This window comes from Rhinolophus sinicus, chromosome 5 (assembly GCF_057876585.1).
Source record: "Rhinolophus sinicus isolate RSI-liver-muscle chromosome 5, RSI-T2T, whole genome shotgun sequence".
Classification (NCBI taxonomy): domain Eukaryota; kingdom Metazoa; phylum Chordata; class Mammalia; order Chiroptera; family Rhinolophidae; genus Rhinolophus; species Rhinolophus sinicus.
Window position 1 is genome coordinate 80,282,532 of NC_142505.1, and position 18,658 is coordinate 80,301,189.

At 38.7% G+C, this 18,658-nt stretch overlaps 2 protein-coding genes across 15 annotated transcripts in view; one reads left to right on the top strand and one right to left on the bottom strand.

Annotated features, from left to right (window-relative positions):
• KLHL3 (kelch like family member 3) overlaps window positions 1-18,658 on the bottom strand; it is a 237,405-nt gene that overhangs the window by 179,444 nt on the left and 39,303 nt on the right. The window lies entirely within an intron of this gene.
• LOC109451765 (neuropeptide Y receptor type 6-like) lies at window positions 1,851-9,604 on the top strand. The gene is made up of 3 exons (XM_019740234.3): window positions 1,851-2,708; window positions 4,858-5,021; window positions 7,653-9,604. Exon 3 carries the CDS (start codon window positions 7,835-7,837, stop codon window positions 8,948-8,950), a length of 1,116 nt encoding a protein of 371 aa, XP_019595793.3. The 5' UTR covers window positions 1,851-2,708; window positions 4,858-5,021; window positions 7,653-7,834; the 3' UTR covers window positions 8,951-9,604.

The window sequence follows — 18,658 nt, forward strand, 5'->3', positions numbered from 1 at the left end:
CTGGCAACCTTGTAGTTGAGAGGACGCGCTCCAATCAACTGAGCCATCTGGGAGCTCAGGGGCAGCTCAGTTCAAGGTGCCATGTTCAATCTTAGTTGCTGGTGGCACTGCCCACCATTTCTTGTGGGACTCGAGGAGTTGAACTGGCAGCCTTGTGGTTGAGAGCCCACTGGCCCATGTGGGAATCGAACCGGCAGCCTTCGGAGTCAGGAGCATGGAGCTCTAACCGACTGAGCCACCAAGCCGGCCGACACATTTTTTTAATGTTTGTGATATATGAGTCCTCTAAGTACAGGATCCAAGGTAGGGGCCCCTCTCGCCCAGGTCTTAAGGTGGCACTCTAAGCTTATTATGTGAATAGATCATCTAAGATCTACTAATATCTAAGGAAAAAACAATTAATTCAAGCAGGTTAATCATAACAGCTTTTCTTTTTTTAAATGCATATAATGAGAGTGATATTTAACAAAGTCAAAAGTCCCCTACAGAGGTAAAGACAGCTGCAGCTGGGTGAGAGAAAAATAGAAAGCCTTTCTTTACCAAACGTCTGGTATAGTCTATCACTTGTCACATGGATGACTGGGACTTTGAGTTTGGACACTACTAAAATTTTTCAAGATGCTCCTCAATCTTGATTTTCCCTAAATTGGTAAAAGTGTGGGCTCAAAAAATCACCTAATATTTTAGTTTGCATTTATCAAGGTATATCAGATCAAATGTGGTTTATAACTAAAATACATACAATTAAAAATAAAGCATATAATGAGAGAGAAAATATCAAGGCTGCAAGGGCTCTGGAGAGACGGGAGAAATCACAAACTTAGTTCTTTCTTTGGATACGTTTATCAACTACATTGTCTGCTATCTGAGCCTATTAGCCAATGAACTAACTTTTGCAATTAAAACACTGAATTCTAACTGAAGCAAACAAAACCCCAATGTTCGCTAACTTTTATCACCAGTAAGTACAGCACAGGATTATACCAAACATCCCCTAAAAAATTATAAAACGACTCTGATTTCACCATTTCTCAATTTCTCATACTCATTAGACTATCTTTGGTTAACTTAGATTATATACTTCTACTAACAGAAAATAAAAAAAAAACACATAACTACCACTTACTGAATATCGACTATGTGCTATCATCATTAAGCTTCAAATTAATCCTGCCAGATAGATGGCAATATTCACCTTATAAAAAAAAAAAGGAATCAAAAGCTCAGAGAGAAGCTCAAGGTGACCCAGCGAGGCAATATGGGAGACTCTGGGTTCAGAGCCATGACTTAGGCTCCCTCTCAAAATCTTCACCACCATCCCAGAGGACTAAGAGGATCTCTTAGTATCTACCAATCCTGAGGCCACCGCTAGTGTCCGCCAGTATTTTATGTATGGAAATAATATTTGTTTTTCAATAAGCCCTGTAGTCTTCCAAATTTTGCTACTCTCTATACTTCAAGTACAAACAGGTAAGTAATGGGGATACACTACAAGGTGACTGGGTTAAGAAGAGGTATGGTCCCTGAACTCCTTTGACCACATTTACTCTTCAAGTTCCCACAGAGGAGAAGATTGGCTGCCACTCCTGTAGTCCACAACCCCTTCTGCCCTGCCACCTACTCTACCCAGCCTAGCAAAGGTCTATAAAATACATATATGTAATTTCAATGTTGTTGACTGCCTGAGAATTTTGAGTTTTTATGAGTTTTGTGTATTGGGTGAGGAAATAGAATTAATTCACATGGCTTAGTTCTAAAATCTGGGGTTCCATCACTGAATCCTTGGGCTAGGAAATATTCCAAAATGTCATTAGGCTATCCAGTAAGTGATGCCAACATATCTTCAAACACCCTTTATATTCTACAACCTTGTTTCTCAAAGCCTTCAAACATTTTCACTATAAGGAAATATTTCTTATATTTAACCTAAATCTCACTTTTTCAGTCTTTTGTAACAATGAGAAATATTCCCCTTCTTGTAAAAATTTTTTAAATACAGAGGAGGGCTTTTCAGTTCCCACTTTTATATAAGCAGCTCAGTTGTCAATTTCAAAGTGGGTGATGAAAATCTTATATAATAATCCACACTTTCCTGGGGAACCTGGGGTTAATTTTAATTTTAATATCATTTAATTAATATCATAAGTTATAGCAAAATTAGGAATAAAATCCATCTTTTAACTGATAATAAATTCTCTAAGAACAATTACTAATGTTTACTAATAATTTTACAGGAATAATTAACTCAAATGTCTGATTTTGGCAAAGCAATTTTTTAAAAAGTAAAATATATATACATGTGTGTCAGAAAATGCCAGATTTTCAAAATGCCCTCTTATTACCGTTGCTATAAGATGACTGAAAGTGACATTTTGAACACATCTTTTAAACAGCTCCATCTAATATCACTGCTGCTGAAATTTCTGACTCCTCCCTTCTGGCTCTTCAGTGGCCTCAGATCCTACTGGATTCCAGACCTCAATCTTCTGCGTGATAATTTCAACTCTAAGGAACAGCTTCTGAAATGATGCCATAGATTTTTGTTGGACAAATAGGCCAAAAAGGGAGAGGAGGATGTTGTGACTTGGAGAGGTGGCAAATATGTCATCTTTAGACAGAGAAATAAACTTAAAAAAATAATCATGGAAATGAAGAAAGAAAACACGTAGATGAAAAGAACAGCAGTACAGCTAGAAAATTTCCAACAGGTAAGAAACTGGGAAACAAGCCTCTAAAATGCTAAAGAAAAATCTTGCAAACGTGTTTTTCAAATGTTTATTTCATGTTAAATAATCCAGTTTTAAAATATGCGAAGATTATTTTTTATTTTCAGTTATTATTTTTATTATTGGTTTCAGGTGTACAAAACAACATAGTGAAAATATGTAAAGATTATTAAAAATTAAAGCTGTGGTGCTTTCAGGCCTAATTATACCAGATGTCTTCTTGCTTATGTGATGTGTGAAACCACCCCGTAGTTTTACAACGCCCTGTTGTAAATTATCAAAAGAAATAAGCAAATGCTAGTATTGGCACAATGGGGTTTTAATTACTTTTTGTTTATTTGTTTGTAAATAAACTTAAAAATCTGGTATACTTATTTTCATTGGCAGAGTTTAGCTCTCCATTCTTGACACATTTATGGTGTTGTTATTTTAAAGAATTATAAACCTCAACATCCCTATAATGACAAGCTCAGTCATTAGCGTTCACAGAAAATTAAAGCCAATTCAGACAACCTGTGTTGGCTTGATTTTAAAAGTAACTATTAGATTTTGGGAGATGAAATGTATACATTTTCCACTAACACTTTATATGGTCTCAGGCAATTGTCACGTTCAAGGAAAAACAGATAAACATCTGCAGCAGATAAAATCAAAGTACATGCCATAAAAGAACAGATGAGTCAAATGTTACACTCAAATCTTGAAAGACAGCACACACTTCTGCAATAGATAGACATGAAATTTTATTTTTCAAAATAGGTGAATAGTTGAATAGGGTAAGGAATTTGCATGACGTGGAATAACCAAGCCAATTACACTTTTTAATAAGACTGACAGAAGAGGCTTTTGTTTTTTGATGCTTCTTATGGTTACTTAACATACTACTTTGTTCTCACAGAAAGCTGTAAGATGCATCTTTACAGAGATTCTAGTTCTATTTGTTCTCATGAAGCACAAATGATTAATTTAACTGATTTTTTAATGAAATGATAAAAAATACTAGAACTATTACTTTGTATATTGTTTAGAAAGTAGAAGTCTTATTCCTGGCTCTGCTACCAACGACGCAACAATGAAAAAGCCAGTAGGTCTTAGTGGCCAGTGACTTATTTGTCTACTCTAGATAGAATAAAAGTTTCATTCCTATCTAGAGTACAGGACAGCTGTAGAGATCAAGTAAGACAGCCCACATTGTCAGCATTTAAATTCTTGAGTGAATTAATGAATGGGGTAGTACTTTAAAAACCATTAAGCCCTAAACAAGTGTGAGACGTTGTTTCAACACAGCCATAGAATCCATATTCCTAGAGGTTTAAGGAAAAGAAGTGAGGGTTCTACTGGGGGATGCTCTCAGTGTGGTCCTGCCCTGTTTTGGGACCCTCACATACATACTTGGGGAGTGATGATACACAAAATTTCACTTTGCACAGGCCACAGACTCCCTGAAGTTACATGAGGTGATTTTTTTAAAATATAAAACTCCCTGAAGTTTTTTTTTTTAATATAAAAGAAACAGAAAATGTTCTACTCATATGCTTTTAATACTAAGAGCAAGAAACACAGAAATTTATTCAAAAAATATAAAACAGGAGGCAGGAAAAAGAGCAGAAAGAGCATGGAACTCTCTGAGAGCCAGGAGACTTGGATTCTGGTCCCAGTTCTGCCAGTAATTAACTTCAAAGCCACAACATCTGTCACATGAGAGGGTACATTAGAATACCTCTAGAGTCTCTTCCAGGTCAAAACACCATAGCACCAAATGAAATGTAAAAGATAATCTAAAATATGCTGCAGCTTTTTTGTGTTATGGACAATTAAAGGAAGAAACAGAAGAGAATGAGACAGATAGACAAAAAGAGAGGAAGACAATGAGAGGTAAAGAAAAAAACACAGACACCAAAGGAAAGATACACATGAACTCTACCCCTAACGCTATACTCAACCAAAAAAAAGTTGTTTGAATAGAGACATAGAAAAGGACACGCACTAACAAAAAGACATTCAGATACAGAAATAAACATGCATATAGAGACTTTGGTGGAGTAATGCTCTTATTTTGTTCATCTCGCAACTTTTAAACATAAAACTATCAAAAAATGTGTAATGTAATGTTTTACTTTTACGTTAACAGGCATAAATGGAGCCAGTTGAAGGTATGTGCCTCATGAGCTAGATACAATCAAGTTGAAGGTTGAAGACTGCCTGTCTCTGCCATATGCTAATCATATTTGGGGGCAAAATATCACTTGTAATTCGAGATCTCACGTCCTTCATTTCCAACCAAAAGAACCAAAGGTAAACTTTCCTAAAATAGAAATGTATCCTAAGATTTTTTTTTAATCAAGGCTTAACATTATTTTACTTCCAGATAGGCAGGATTTACTATTTTAACTTAACAGTTACCAATTATCTAAATGTAAATCCCACATTGCCAGTAAAAGCCTTTATTGGGGATTTTCCTGTTAATCTTCTCTGTACTGGATAATGTAACTCCAGCATTCCCCTTTGATTCCCTCCCAGATGAGGCCCATCTGACCTTCTGGCTTTTCTGAGCTTCACACCTCTACAGCAACTTACAGACTGGGGCGCTAATGTGTACTTTGCTATTAGTCAGCACAGGGGAGAGTGGAAGGGTCTCTAGGAAGTTGCAGACCTGCTGTTGCAGGATGGTGAGTGAATCCCATTCACGGAGCCCAGACAACCCATATCACTGTGAATGGGCAACCAAGGGTTCCTGATGTTTATTCCCATGTCTCTTACCAATCTGCTAGGAACTCTGCAAAACTGTATGAATTTCCACATCTGTAAAGAGGAAACCATTATTCAGATCTATCTTTGCAGGAGCCATAGGAAGCTTTTCTTTCTTGTAGACAATAAGAGCAAGGAAAGAAAAAAAGCATAAGACTCTGCGGTTTTGTTTTGCTTTTAGCTTAGCTCTTGGACCTTTCTGTATTTTGGTTTCTTGTCTACGAAACGCAAAAAAAAAAAAATAAAAAATCCCACTTCTTTCCAGCAAACTTGATGTTGGAGACATAAATAGTGCAGCAGATAAGAAAGCACTCATAGCTCTCTGGAGGTTGGGGGTTAGGTGAATTCAGTTCAAATGACTGAAACATTCAACAAGGATAATAACACTATGAGCACGTGAATTTGCAGTGTTTAACAATTTATACGATGTTTTAAATGTATTATTTCATTGATGCTTATACCGAGGTATAAAATAGGGAGGCCATTTTAAAAATTTCACTTTAAAGATGAAGAAATTGGGGCCTAGAGAAGGGGACTGACTTACCCAAAATCAAACAGCTAGTTAGCAGCAGGACATGTCTTCTGACAGAAAGTCAGGTGCTCATTCTAGCCTACCAACCTGTATATGTAGTGCTTGCCATTTCCTTTTCATTCCTTTCTTCCTCCAACTGAAGTTTGTTTGGTAGAAGGTCTCTACTGAACAACCAAAGCTTTCTATTTCTTATTTACAGCTCTAGTCCACTGACTGTCATAAAGAAATTAAGTCTGCCTTGACATTCCCCTTCAACCTGTGAACTCTAGGTCTGTGGAACCTCTGAATCACCCAAGCCTTAAACCTTCACAGCAAATACCACCGTTTTTAAATTTTGCTCTTTCTACTTACCACTGCATCACATCCAAGCTACAGATCAGTTCCTTGGGTCTTTCTTTATAAAATATACCGTCTTTATCAACAGTTTCTATTCATCTGCAGTATTTTTATGGTGTTCCTCACTGTGGTATCTATTGTTAAAACCACAACAGACATCAACAGGTATTCTTAAGGTGATTTCTTTCCAGTAAGAATTTGCTAAGCCTTTGAACTCAGAAGAATGTGAGAGCAGGCCAGGGTAATTTCAAACAGCAAATAAACGTTTGTTCTCTTTCATTCCTATTGCTCAGCTTCCTTTAGCAATGTTATTCATGTTGTTTTCCTCAAATTTCTAAAGAATAAACCAAGACAATGGGGTGTGTTTTTTTCCTCTGCCTCTTTCAACGTGTCCTCTTTGGGCCAGAAATCTCAGCACTTAGAATGGCGGGGGAATGATTCATTGTACCTGTTGTATATCCCGGTGTGAATAATTCCACTGAATACGACCACCCTAAGCCATGCTGAGCAATAGGACCAGGGCCTCCCTTTCTCTTGGAGGTCAGAATAAGGGACCCAGAGGGCGGGGGAGTTGGAAAACGCTTTCTAAACAAAGTTAATTCTGAGTAACAGCCCACTAGGCCCTGGCTACCTTGCCTTGATCTCCAGAATCTGAGCAACGTACCCATAAACTGCCTGAGCAGAATATGCCTTCAGCTCGGGAGTGGAAGAAGTACAAAGAGGAGCCGTAGCTACTCCACTGCAGGAATGACCTGTGATTCTAGCCCCCGGACTGAAGGCTGTAGACTACCTCTGGGCAGTGGCGCTGACACATTTTATTCAGCACACATATCCTGAACACCTACTATGTGCTCTATGTTGGGGCTGAGGGACAGAGTCAGTTGCGTAATCTCATTTAATCCTCACAACAACTGGAAAAGACATTGTTTATCCCCATTTTACAAATAAGAAAACTGAGCAGAAAGGGTACCTGATTTATGTCCAAGTCATACAGATGTCAAGTGGTGGTGCTCCAACTGGAACTCAACTCCCAACAGCACTTCTGGCCTCCACCGCACAGCACACACACAAGACACAGTGTGACGGGGATGGGAATGTGTACATGGGCTGCCTTACACAGTTAGCAGAATGGTGTCCATTTCCTTACTCATTAGCTCTATGCTGATGGGACAAAAATAGCACCTTGGGAGGACGGCAAGGACAGAGAGAGACCCTCTGGATATCTCTCTATGTCCACAGTGTTCCAACTATAGAACTGTTCAGGTTTAAGAAGTTGCATTAATATTCTGGGTTATGTTTAATGTTTTTAGGATTTCAAGAGCATATTCAAGTCATTCATGCATTTCCATCAAGCACAAAGATCAAGGAAGATTAAACCCTACTAATTACTCATTGGAAGCCTCAGAGCAAAGTACTTCCCAAGAACTGATGGTCAAAATATCAATTCATAATACAAGTAAGCTTAGAAAAACTTTCTTACAACCCTGACAAAATGGAACTTTCCCTAAACCATCCAGCATCTAACAAAACCAATGCAAACAGCAACAACTCTGCATTTTTCTACTTTGAGTCCTGTCGACCCCCTTCTCTAGCCTTGCTCCTATTACTCATAGCCTATATTGTGGTCCTAATTGTGGGCCTTGTCGGAAACCTCTCTCTCATCATTATCATCTTCAAGAAGCAGAGAGAAGCTCAGAATGTCACCAACATACTGATTGCCAATCTCTCTTTCTCTGACATCTTGGTATGTGTCATGTGCATCCCTTTTACTGTCATCTACACTCTGATGGACCACTGGATATTTGGGGATATCATGTGCAAACTCACCTCCTATGTGCAGAGTGTCTCCATTTCTGTGTCTATATTCTCACTTGTGTTAATTGCTGTTGAAAGGTATCAGCTGATTGTACACCCTCGTGGCTGGAAGCCCAATGCGTCTCACGCCTACTGGGGTATCACACTGATTTGGCTCTTTTCCCTTGTGCTGTCTCTTCCCTTCTTCCTGTCCTACCGCCTCACCGATGAGCCCTTCCACAACCTCTCTCTTCCCACTGACCTCTACACCCACCGCGTGGCCTGTGTGGAGAACTGGCCCTTCAAAATGAACCAGCTCCTCTTTACCACGTCCCTATTTATGCTCCAATACTGTGTCCCTCTGAGCTTCATCCTCATCTGCTACCTGAAGATTGTCATCTGCCTCCGCAGGAGAAATGGAAAAGTGGACAGGAAGAGGGAAAGTGAAAGCCGGCTCAATGAGAACAAGAGGATCAACACGGTGTTGATCTCCATCGTGGTAACCTTTGGGGTCTGCTGGCTGCCCTTGAACATCTTCAATGTCATCTTTGACTGGTATCACGAGGTGCTGATGAGCTGCCACCATGACCTGGTATTTGTAGTCTGCCACTTGGTTGCTATGGTTTCCACATGTATAAACCCTCTCTTTTATGGCTTTCTCAACAAAAACTTCCAGAAGGACTTAGTGGTGCTTATTCACCACTGCCAGTGCTTTACATCTCGGGAAAGATATGACAATATTGCCATCTCCACTATACACACAGACGAATCCAAGGGATCATTAAGATTGGCTCCTACATCAACAGGCATCTAAAAATTGTTAATGCTTAATATTAAAGCCTTTGCTGAACGGGAGATGGAGAGGTATGGCTGAGGATAGGGCAAGATGCATAATGAAGAAGCTAGAACCAAAAAAAGAACAACTTTATGCTACTCAGTTTTGCTTTAGGACAGACCTGTCTGAGTCATATATCACATACACACACACACGCGCGCGCAAACACACACACACCACCTCTTTTTTCTTAGGAGACTAACTCAAACCACTTAGTTGCCATCATTTGACAGTGAGAAAGCAAGGGAGGCAAGCAGCATTGACGGCTGGGAAGCAAAGTTCCCAGATACTATTATTCAATGGAACATCCACAAAAGTTATTGCTAATGATATGCCTAATAAAAACAATGCTATACCTCCTTAGTGTTGAAGCAATTTCACTTGAAGATATGGATATTGAAACATTCAACAACGTAACTATTCAATTAATTAGCAAAGTCAGAAAGCTCCCCCCCATAATTTATTAATTAGCTAACAAAGTAAGTTTGGATTGAAAGGTAAAGGAATGGTTTTAACTTAACATTTAAAGTAACTATTGTAATTATAACTAATTCCAATGCCTGAATCAGATTCTCTAGTTTATGATAACAGCACATTTTCTTCACTAACAATGCTATTAGCACCACTAGAAACGGCCACAAATTCTTTTACACTCCGATTATACTAGAAATCACATTAATTATCTTGTTAATGGCCAATGTAGATAGAGCTTTCATTTCAAAATGCCTTTTTATCCTTAATTATTTATGTATATTAAGTAGAGGTCATTAAGACTCTATCATTGGGTCTAAGAAATGCCACCAATAGCACTTTTATAATTACTTCCAGATTTTTTAAAACCTTTCTTAAACCTTATGACTTAAACATTTAAAAACTATTCTTCATCCTCACAGAGTTCTTATATAGAAGAATCAGATAGACTGCTTTCATAAAGAATATTCAGCTACTGTTCAAATAGCCATTAGCTCAGTGACTTCTACTAAATCAGGACCAGCTTTATCTCTTCCAATAAATGTCCCTTATACTATTAAATTTGAACTACAGCTGACTTGTATGTTTAAAATGTAACTGTATTTCTTTCTTTCTTTTGAATAAAAGGTAATGTTTCTCTGAATACCCATGATTTTTCTATTATGTTTCTTCTTATACATTAGCCCTCATGCTTTCCTCTCCTGAAAGATCTCTTTCTCTCCTTCTCCTTCTCTTTCTGCCACCCTCCTTTTCTTCCTCCCTCCCTCCATCTTTTCCTTCTCTTCAGAATTTCTATTCTTTCTGTTATATCATTTTGGGAAAATGAACAACAAAAGCACTGCAAGATACCAAAATGAAATAAAATGTAACAGTCTCATATTAGCTGCAAATAAAAACTTTTATCTAAAAACCAATTTCAAATGGTGTCCGTTTAAAATCCTAAAGGTACAGGACTATAGCCCCTTCACCCAGAAAGCAATCAACTCCCTAGATACTTTTCCTATCTCTTCTGACAGATGGTGATTAGCCCTGTAATTAAGACCAGTAATACCAATGTAATATTTTACTTACTTGGTAAAGATATATTGATTCTAGTTTCCGTTACTAAAATGATTCTGATTAAGTGACTGAAAGCAGGAAAGGGCTTTCATCAAACTCTAATAGCACCTTTTCCCCTCACCCCCAGAAATACACCCAGTCTCCTCTAACCCTGGTCCCAATCCTAAACATTCAGAAGAGATTTCCAAACTATGATTAAATATTACGGTGTTCTTTCTGGCTTCATGGTAAGGGCTATTTCCTTCTACTATAAAACTGTTTTATCTTTTCTTCTAAACTTTTCTTGAGCTTTAGTGAAACAAAAGTCACTAATGATGTAACTATCAATAACAGTCGTTCTTGTGTTTATTTTTACCTCAAAAAAGTAGTGAATTAAATGTACTTTTCAATGAATGTCTATATCCTTAAGGGGCTTACATTCTGACAAGCAGCAGAGCACAGGAGGTATAATCGAAATTACTTAAGAAGGTATAATGGAAATACAAACCAAGTGTTGTGGGGACCCAGTGGGGGATAAAACTCATTTTTGAGAGGAAACAAGGGAAGTCAACCTGATTTCCTGTTATTGCAGTGCTTGTGGATGGTTCACACCAATATGGTCTACTGTTGAGCCACTTGGTGAGTGAAATAAGGCCTCATTGTCTCACTTGCCTCTGCCCAGTTGCCAGGTGGGCCTATATTCTCCCTTCTAGGAATCTATCTGAGATCAAAACTTCATGATGTTTGACATATAGCCCTAGAAACACAGTTTCTTCTAGTCAGTGCCTCAAAAGTCTGCTCCTCTATCCCCTGACCTCAAATCGTTTTGGATTTGAGAGTAATGTCTCATATCTTCAAAAGTTTCCAGACTATTAGTGAGATTAATAAATATTTATGCCCTCAAAAATCAACAAATTAACTATTCTGAATGTGTCTGTCCAGTGAACCAGAGCTGGATGAGAAATGCTAAACACAGCCTTGCAACAAGTCCCTTAAGTGTTCTCTCTGCTTATTTCTGAGGCTCCCTCAGGAGTAATACCCAGACAACGTCTAACAGAATCAATAACATAAATGATACAAAATAAACAATACCCAAATATGGTGTCAATGTGTATGGTTCCCATTTTTTTGCAATGAAAAATGTGGCATTCTGAAAAAGGCAGAAATAAGTTGACAAAGCAACATGCATCGGGCTTCAACTCAAAGAAGCTGCACCCGACTCAACTGAGCAGGAACAGCATAGTTCATCAGCCCAATGAAGAGGCAGTCTCCCTTCCTGCAAGCTTTGTTTTCTGTAAAATAATAAATCAAGAAAAATATATTAAGTTCTTACTATGTACTTAACACCTTATTAGGTACCGGAAAAGCGTAAGGCACAGCTTTAAAGAGTTTACAATGTAACAGGCTTTAAAGAGTTTACAATACACCAGAGGGGTAATTCCATGTCTGGGTTTTGAAGGCTTTCCTTCTGGCTAGGTTGAAAGCTGCCTAAAGGAAAGTTGTGAGTAATTGAAGGCCGAGTTAATATCAAAGGAGGACTCAATTTATCTTTATACCCATAAGTGACAACATACTGGGGAAGAGAGTAGGACATATACTAGATGAAGGGGCTAGGAAGAAGTATTTCAAGACTGATATGCCCAGGAATTCCTGAAATCCTCCCTGAAGTCACCTATGCAACACAAGTGCTCTTGCAAGAAACTGGAGAGAGATGACCACGAATACTTCCAGTAGGCTAAGGAAGGCCCCTGTTTCGTGCCCAAATCAAACTCCTTGTTGAAGCTAGAATAGTGCTTTCCCTGTGGGAGAAGTGAAAGGGTATGTGGTGCTGGTGATGGGACCATGCCTCTTACATGTGGTCGTTGACTGGTTCCTGCTATTCTCTATTTTATGTAGATAAATATCTTCTTCTCAACTAGACTGAAATTTCCGAAGCCATGACCTACAATTTTTAGTCCTTCTATACTAGCCCCCGATTGCCCCCTTAAAATATTTAAGATAGGACTAGACAAGGAAAAACCATTTAACACATATAGATTTTAAAAGTTATTTCTTAAAAAAACAAGCTAGGCCGTAATTACTTACTGAATGCCTGAATGTTTTCAAACCTACGTTTTATTAATTATCCAGTGACAGTATAAAGACACAATCCTAATTACACAAAGATTATAGTAATGTCAACAAGCTGCCAAATCCTGAGTCCTTCAGGACTCAGTATCAATGTTTCCGAACAACCTCTCCTGATCCCCCAGGGCTGTTAGGAACCCCTACTCACTGCTCTCATAGCACCCCGTGTACACCTACCACGTAAAAGCACGAAAGCCTATTACCAGACATGAGCTCCTTAAAGGCAGGGACTGGGTCTTGAGTCGCTGTAATGGCTCCAGTGCCAAGTATACCATCAGGCATAAAGTGGGGGCTCAAGCAATATTTACAAGCGGTAGATGCAGAATAAATCTGGGATAACAAATCTTTGCTTGGAAGTGGTGTGTGGACCTGAATAGTAAATGGGGCCTAAACTCCTAGGACTCAGTACCTGAAGAAGCAGAATGCCAAATTCCACCTGCAGTCAGCACTCAGGAAATCGGCGCTGACAGGAAGACAAACACAAACGCACCTTGGTCCCAGGGTAGGCTCAAGGGCAAAGGGCACTTTCATGGCTCAAATGTTATTTGCCAATAAGAGTTGTGCTAATAAGAGTCAGCTAACCGGGAAGATCCTAGGACTGGAAGAAAATGCTCCGTTAACCTCCAATTAATCAAGGTGACAGGTTTTTGGAGCAAATAGCTTTTAGGAATGAAAGGCCAGTCTTCCAGGGCAAACAGCCTCCAGGACAGTGGGTCACATTATGACTCTATTAGAAGCAAAACCAGACTCTCTATAAAAGGCCACGGCAGGGAAGAACTTTGTCTTTTTCCAATTCTTCTCCACTAAGGAAACATAAAATGTAAAGCAAAAGTTGTTGAGTCATTGATTGGAAAACTCCTCATCCTGGGATCCCAGAAGATCCGGGGTCACAGCAACACGAGTCCTTGACTCCTAGACACCGTTACCACACTGCAGTCTCCTGCATGATTCAAGTTTTACACCTTTGTATTTGCTGCATTTTAAAAACAAAGACGTGTGTGTGTGTGCGTGTGTGTGTACACGTTTTTGCGTAACACTTAAAAAATGTCTGAAAGGAAATATTCCACAATGTTAACAGTGTTTATCCCCAGGTGACTTTTGGGTGACCCTATCTCTATTTCTTTCTTCCTTGTTCCATCTTGCCTTCTAACTTCCCTTTCTCTGTCTTTCTTTTTGCCTACTTATCTGTATTTTCTAAATATTCTACTAGGAATGTGTATTATTTGTATAATTTTTTCAAATGGGTGAGAAAAAGATAAAAACTTTAAAAAAGAAAGAAAGAAAACTGAGACTCTAAAGTGCCCGTCCATGAGGCAGCTGTGGTACAAGACGTCAAGAGACCCGGTGTGGCGTAGAGTTTGGGCACACTGATTATCCTTCCTAAGCTTCCAGTTCCTTACTGTAAAATGCATCACTCATTCAATAAGTATTTTAAGCACTGCCCATGTGATTAAATACAATAGTGAGCAAGCTTGACATAATTCCCTGCCCTCATGGAGTTTACAGTCTATCAGAAATGATACTTATTTTAAAAAGTAAATTGGGACAAGTGCTATAATCAAGAATAATGTTTTATGAAGGTACTTAGCAGAAGAAATTAACCTGTTTGGGGGAAGAACAGGCACAGGAAGTAGAAAGGGAAGCTTTCTGGAAGAAATAATTTTTAAACTGAGATCCAAAAGATGATTAGGATTTAGTCAGGCAGAGATGAGGCTGGTTATGCTCTGAACTTCTTTTTAATTCTGTGTTCTAAGCTGTGTTACTGAATCAGAGTCCAAAGAGCCATCTGTCACTCATCTTGTCCCTCCACTCATTAACTCACTTAATCCTAAAAATATTCTTATAGGTAGATAATGTTACTCCAGTTTACAAACGAGGAAACAGTTAAGCAAGTTGCCTAAAGTCACACAGTTGTTAGTGCTGATTGGTCCAGCTTAAAAGCCCATCCTCTTTCACTCACCATTCAACTATCATTTCTGAATACCTGTCAAGTTCTTTGCCAGACATTGCAGAGAAAGAGAACAGTAAGACTGGGTCCCTGCCCTTGAGGAATGGACTGTTTGAGGACTATAAGAAATCCAGGCAATTACAACATGGTTAAGTGTTTAGAAAGAGGCACAGTGGAACTATGCCTTTGCATCAGAATCGAATTCCCTAGCTCCTCCAGAAAACCCTGAGGGTACCTGATCACTGACAAAAATTATACAAATCAGTAAATTTGCAAAGCCATAGCTGACTGGCACTGACCAACAGCTCTGTCTGCTAAAGCACTGAGTCCTGCCAGTCTGTTCAGATGAAAACCTTCCAGGGGAAGGGGTATCCAAATGGTAGCCATTCACCCTACTGCACAGAATAAGTATGCTCTCAGACAGCCCTAACTGAGGAGGAACTTCAACTGTAGCATTGTGGGCTCCTAGAGAGAGAGAGAGGTACACGCCTGGCGTAACCATGGAACACTTATGAAAATTTTCAGTCAAAACCCCTCCTTTATCCATATGTCTCTGAAAAACACCCTATCTCACTGATTTCAGAAATTGATTTTTTTTAAAAAAGTACAAAATCAGGATTTCAGAGTTGATCCTGGAAGAACTTCGGCCAAGGTGCTCTCAGAAACAGATGTTAAATCTCATTTGGGAGCGTAATAAAAACACCTAGCTTAGTAGAATGAGCCTGGAATATGGCTGATTAAGTCGATAATTCAGTGGAACCTAACTTACAGTATTGTGCGGAGGGACCTCAATTCCTCCACAAGCAACTGGTGGGAAACAGTTCACAGATATCAGATATTTACTCATCCTTCTGAGAGGCCACAAGGAGCATCCACTCGCTCATCCATTCGAACCTACCATAAAATTGTCTCTGGCGTTGGTGGGACATGGACTGTCAAACAACATCCCTAGAAGCGAGGAGCCTTCATCCCAACTTTTCCAAGGACTTATTTTATAGCCCTAAGCATGACACTTAACCCCTCAGAGACTCAATGTCTTTTAAAGAACAAAGTGATAAACTGGACTTCATCAAAATTTATAATTTCTGCTCATGAAAGACTGATAAGAGAATGAAATCCAAGCCAAACTGGACGATAATACCCTGTTTCCCTGAAAATAAGACCTAGTCGGACCATTAGCTCTAATGTGTCTTTTGGAGCAAAAATTAATACCCGATCTTATTTTACTATAGTATAAGACCCAGTCTAATATAATATAATATAATATAATATAATATAATATAATATAATATAATATAATATAATATAATATAATATAATATAATACTGGGTCTTATATTAATTTTTTCTCCAAAAGACACATTAGAGCTGATGGTCCAGCTAGGTCTTACTTTCAGGGAAACACAGTAGCTATTAGGGAAAGCTAAATGAAAATCACAAGATACTAATTAGTACACATCTGTCAGAATGGCTAAAATTAAAAAGACTGATACATACCAAGAGTTGGCAAGGATGTGGAGGAATTGAACCCTCGTTAGCTGCTGGTGGGATCTAAAATGGTACAACCACTTTAGAAAACAGTTTGACAGTTACTTAAAAGTTAAACAGACAACTATTTGATCTAGCTATTCCACTTCAAGATGTTCACCTAATAGAAATAAAAACATATGCCCATACAAAGACTTGTACATGAATGTTCACAACAGCTTTATGTGCTGTTAATAGCCAAACCCCAGAAAACAATCCAATGTCCATTAACAGGAGAATGAATAAACAAACCATGGTATATTTATATAATGGAATACCATTCAGGAATAAAAATAAATGAACTATTATTGACAAAGGCTAAAATATGAATGACTCTCAAAGAAATTACACTGAAAGAAACCAGACCGAAAAAGAGAGATAGAGTACGTACTTCATACCATTTATATAACATTCTAGAGAATGCAAATTAATCCATAGTGACAGAGAACAAATCAGTGGTTGTTTAAAGATGAAGGGCAGAAAGGAGGTATTACATAAGGACATGAGACAACTTTTAGGGGTGATGGATATGTTAATTATCTTGATTGTGGTAATGGCTTCACACGTGTATACGTATGTCAAAACTTATCAAATTGCACACTTTAAATATGTGCAGCTTATTGTACATCACTATACCTGTACCTCAATAAAGCTGCAAACTTTTTTTTTTCTAAGAAGAAACATAAAGTATTCACTCCAACTCAAGTCAACAAACATTTATCAAGCATCTACTCTCTGGCAAGAACTACGCCAGACACAGGAGAGGCAGAGACAGACAAAACAGGTTCTCAAGGCTTTCAGCTTCCAGGGAAGAAGCTTTAAAGCAATTTCATGCACACACTGCATTGTCACCATCCTCTGGGGGAGGGATCACCAAAAGCTCTGACAGTGAGAGGAACCAAAATGTACAGCATGGATCAGTGTGAACTCTCTTCCCTCTCTCCCCCTGAGAATTCTCAACCCCCAAATTAGGAACATTTTTCTACATTCTCTCATCTCAGAACTTCAGAATATCAGCGCTGGAACAGTTTATATGGAGTATTAAGGCTCAGAGGGGAAAAATGACTTGCTACTATGTTTCCACGAAAATAAGACCTAGCCAGACCATCAGCTCTAACGCATCTTTTGGAACAAAAATTAATATAAGACCCGGTTTTATATTATGTTATATAAGACCCAGTCTTACATTATATTAAAATAAGACTGGGTCTTATATTAATTTTTGCTCCAAAAAACGCATTAGAGCTGATGGTCTGGCTAGGTCTTATTTTTGGGGAAACACGGTATCCACCACAAAGCTAGTCAGTGGCAGAACTAAATCAAGAAGGCTGGCTTCTGACTCCTGTTGAGAAATATTTTAGGAGTAAATTACATTATAACAATATTTATTCTGAGCTGAATTTAGCAATTAATGACTGAGGATTCTCAAATTCACAGAGATTTCACATAAAACAGAGCTGGATGAGCTAACTTTTTCCTCCATACTGAGTCTTCAAAGCAATTCTAGGGACAACCAGGATCAGAGCCACTAGAACCTCAGCCTCTACTGCTGACCGTCGATTTATTTTACTGTCAAGCTTTCCAGATCAATTTTCCTTCTGCTAAGTCACCACTCACAGCATTCTCAGGTCAAGGGGTAGACATAGAGAAATCTTAGCAGATAGCAGCGTTTGTAACACGTGATCCCCCCAAGACAGAGCATAACACCCACAGAGATGATGAGCAACCTGTTTATTCCTTCTTCCTTCTTCTCCTGCTTTATGACACACACCTTGAAGCAATTCTATAGTCACTACTGCCAGCTAAATCCACACTCTCACTTATCCCCTCTTCCCAGGTCTACCCCTACAACTCATTCACTCCACTCCCTGGGGGTGAATACAAGCTTCTTCTAATCCCAAGAAAGGAGTGAAGAATAAGGAGAGAAATGAAGCAGGGTGTATATACCAGGGGAGCCAAAATAATGATACAAGTGGACACTTTGGTCCACAGTTGCTCAAGCAGTAGTTCACCGTCATCAGAAGTGTCTGGGCGCTGATGGTAACCACTTTGAACACCTCTTGTAATTGCAGAAGTCAAATGTGAGTTGTATGCATCTTTTGTTATCGGTATATCTTTAATATTACAATTTTAATAGTTTTTTTCCTTTCTTAAAATGTTGATACATTTTTTTGGCACGCTCTGCATTTGTCAGGAATGCCTAGTATGTGCTATGGTTACAAACAACACCAAATCTCTCAGGTCAAGGTCTGGGACGAGGGGGGAGTTCTGCTCATATAATCACTCAGGGACTCAAGATAATGAGGCTCCACCATCTTGTAGTTATACTATCTGGATTACATGACCTTCTCACTTATTAAGGCAAGGACACGGAGAGCCAGAGTCTCATACCAGCAATGAAATGCTTTGGTCTAAAAGTGACATGAACATCAATTCCACTCACAGCTCTCTGGCTAGTTATTCACATATTCCCACCAAAATGCTAGAGATGCAGAAATATAATCCTCCAGTGTGCCCAGATATGGGTGAATAGCAGAAGTTTCTACCAAACAGATCTGGGGTTACTGGTAACTTAA

What these genes read in the sequence shown, in the direction of transcription:
- LOC109451765 (XM_019740234.3), top strand. Translation starts at nt 7,835, where the DNA reads ATGGAACTTTCCCTAAACCATCCAGCATCTAACAAAACCAATGCAAAC.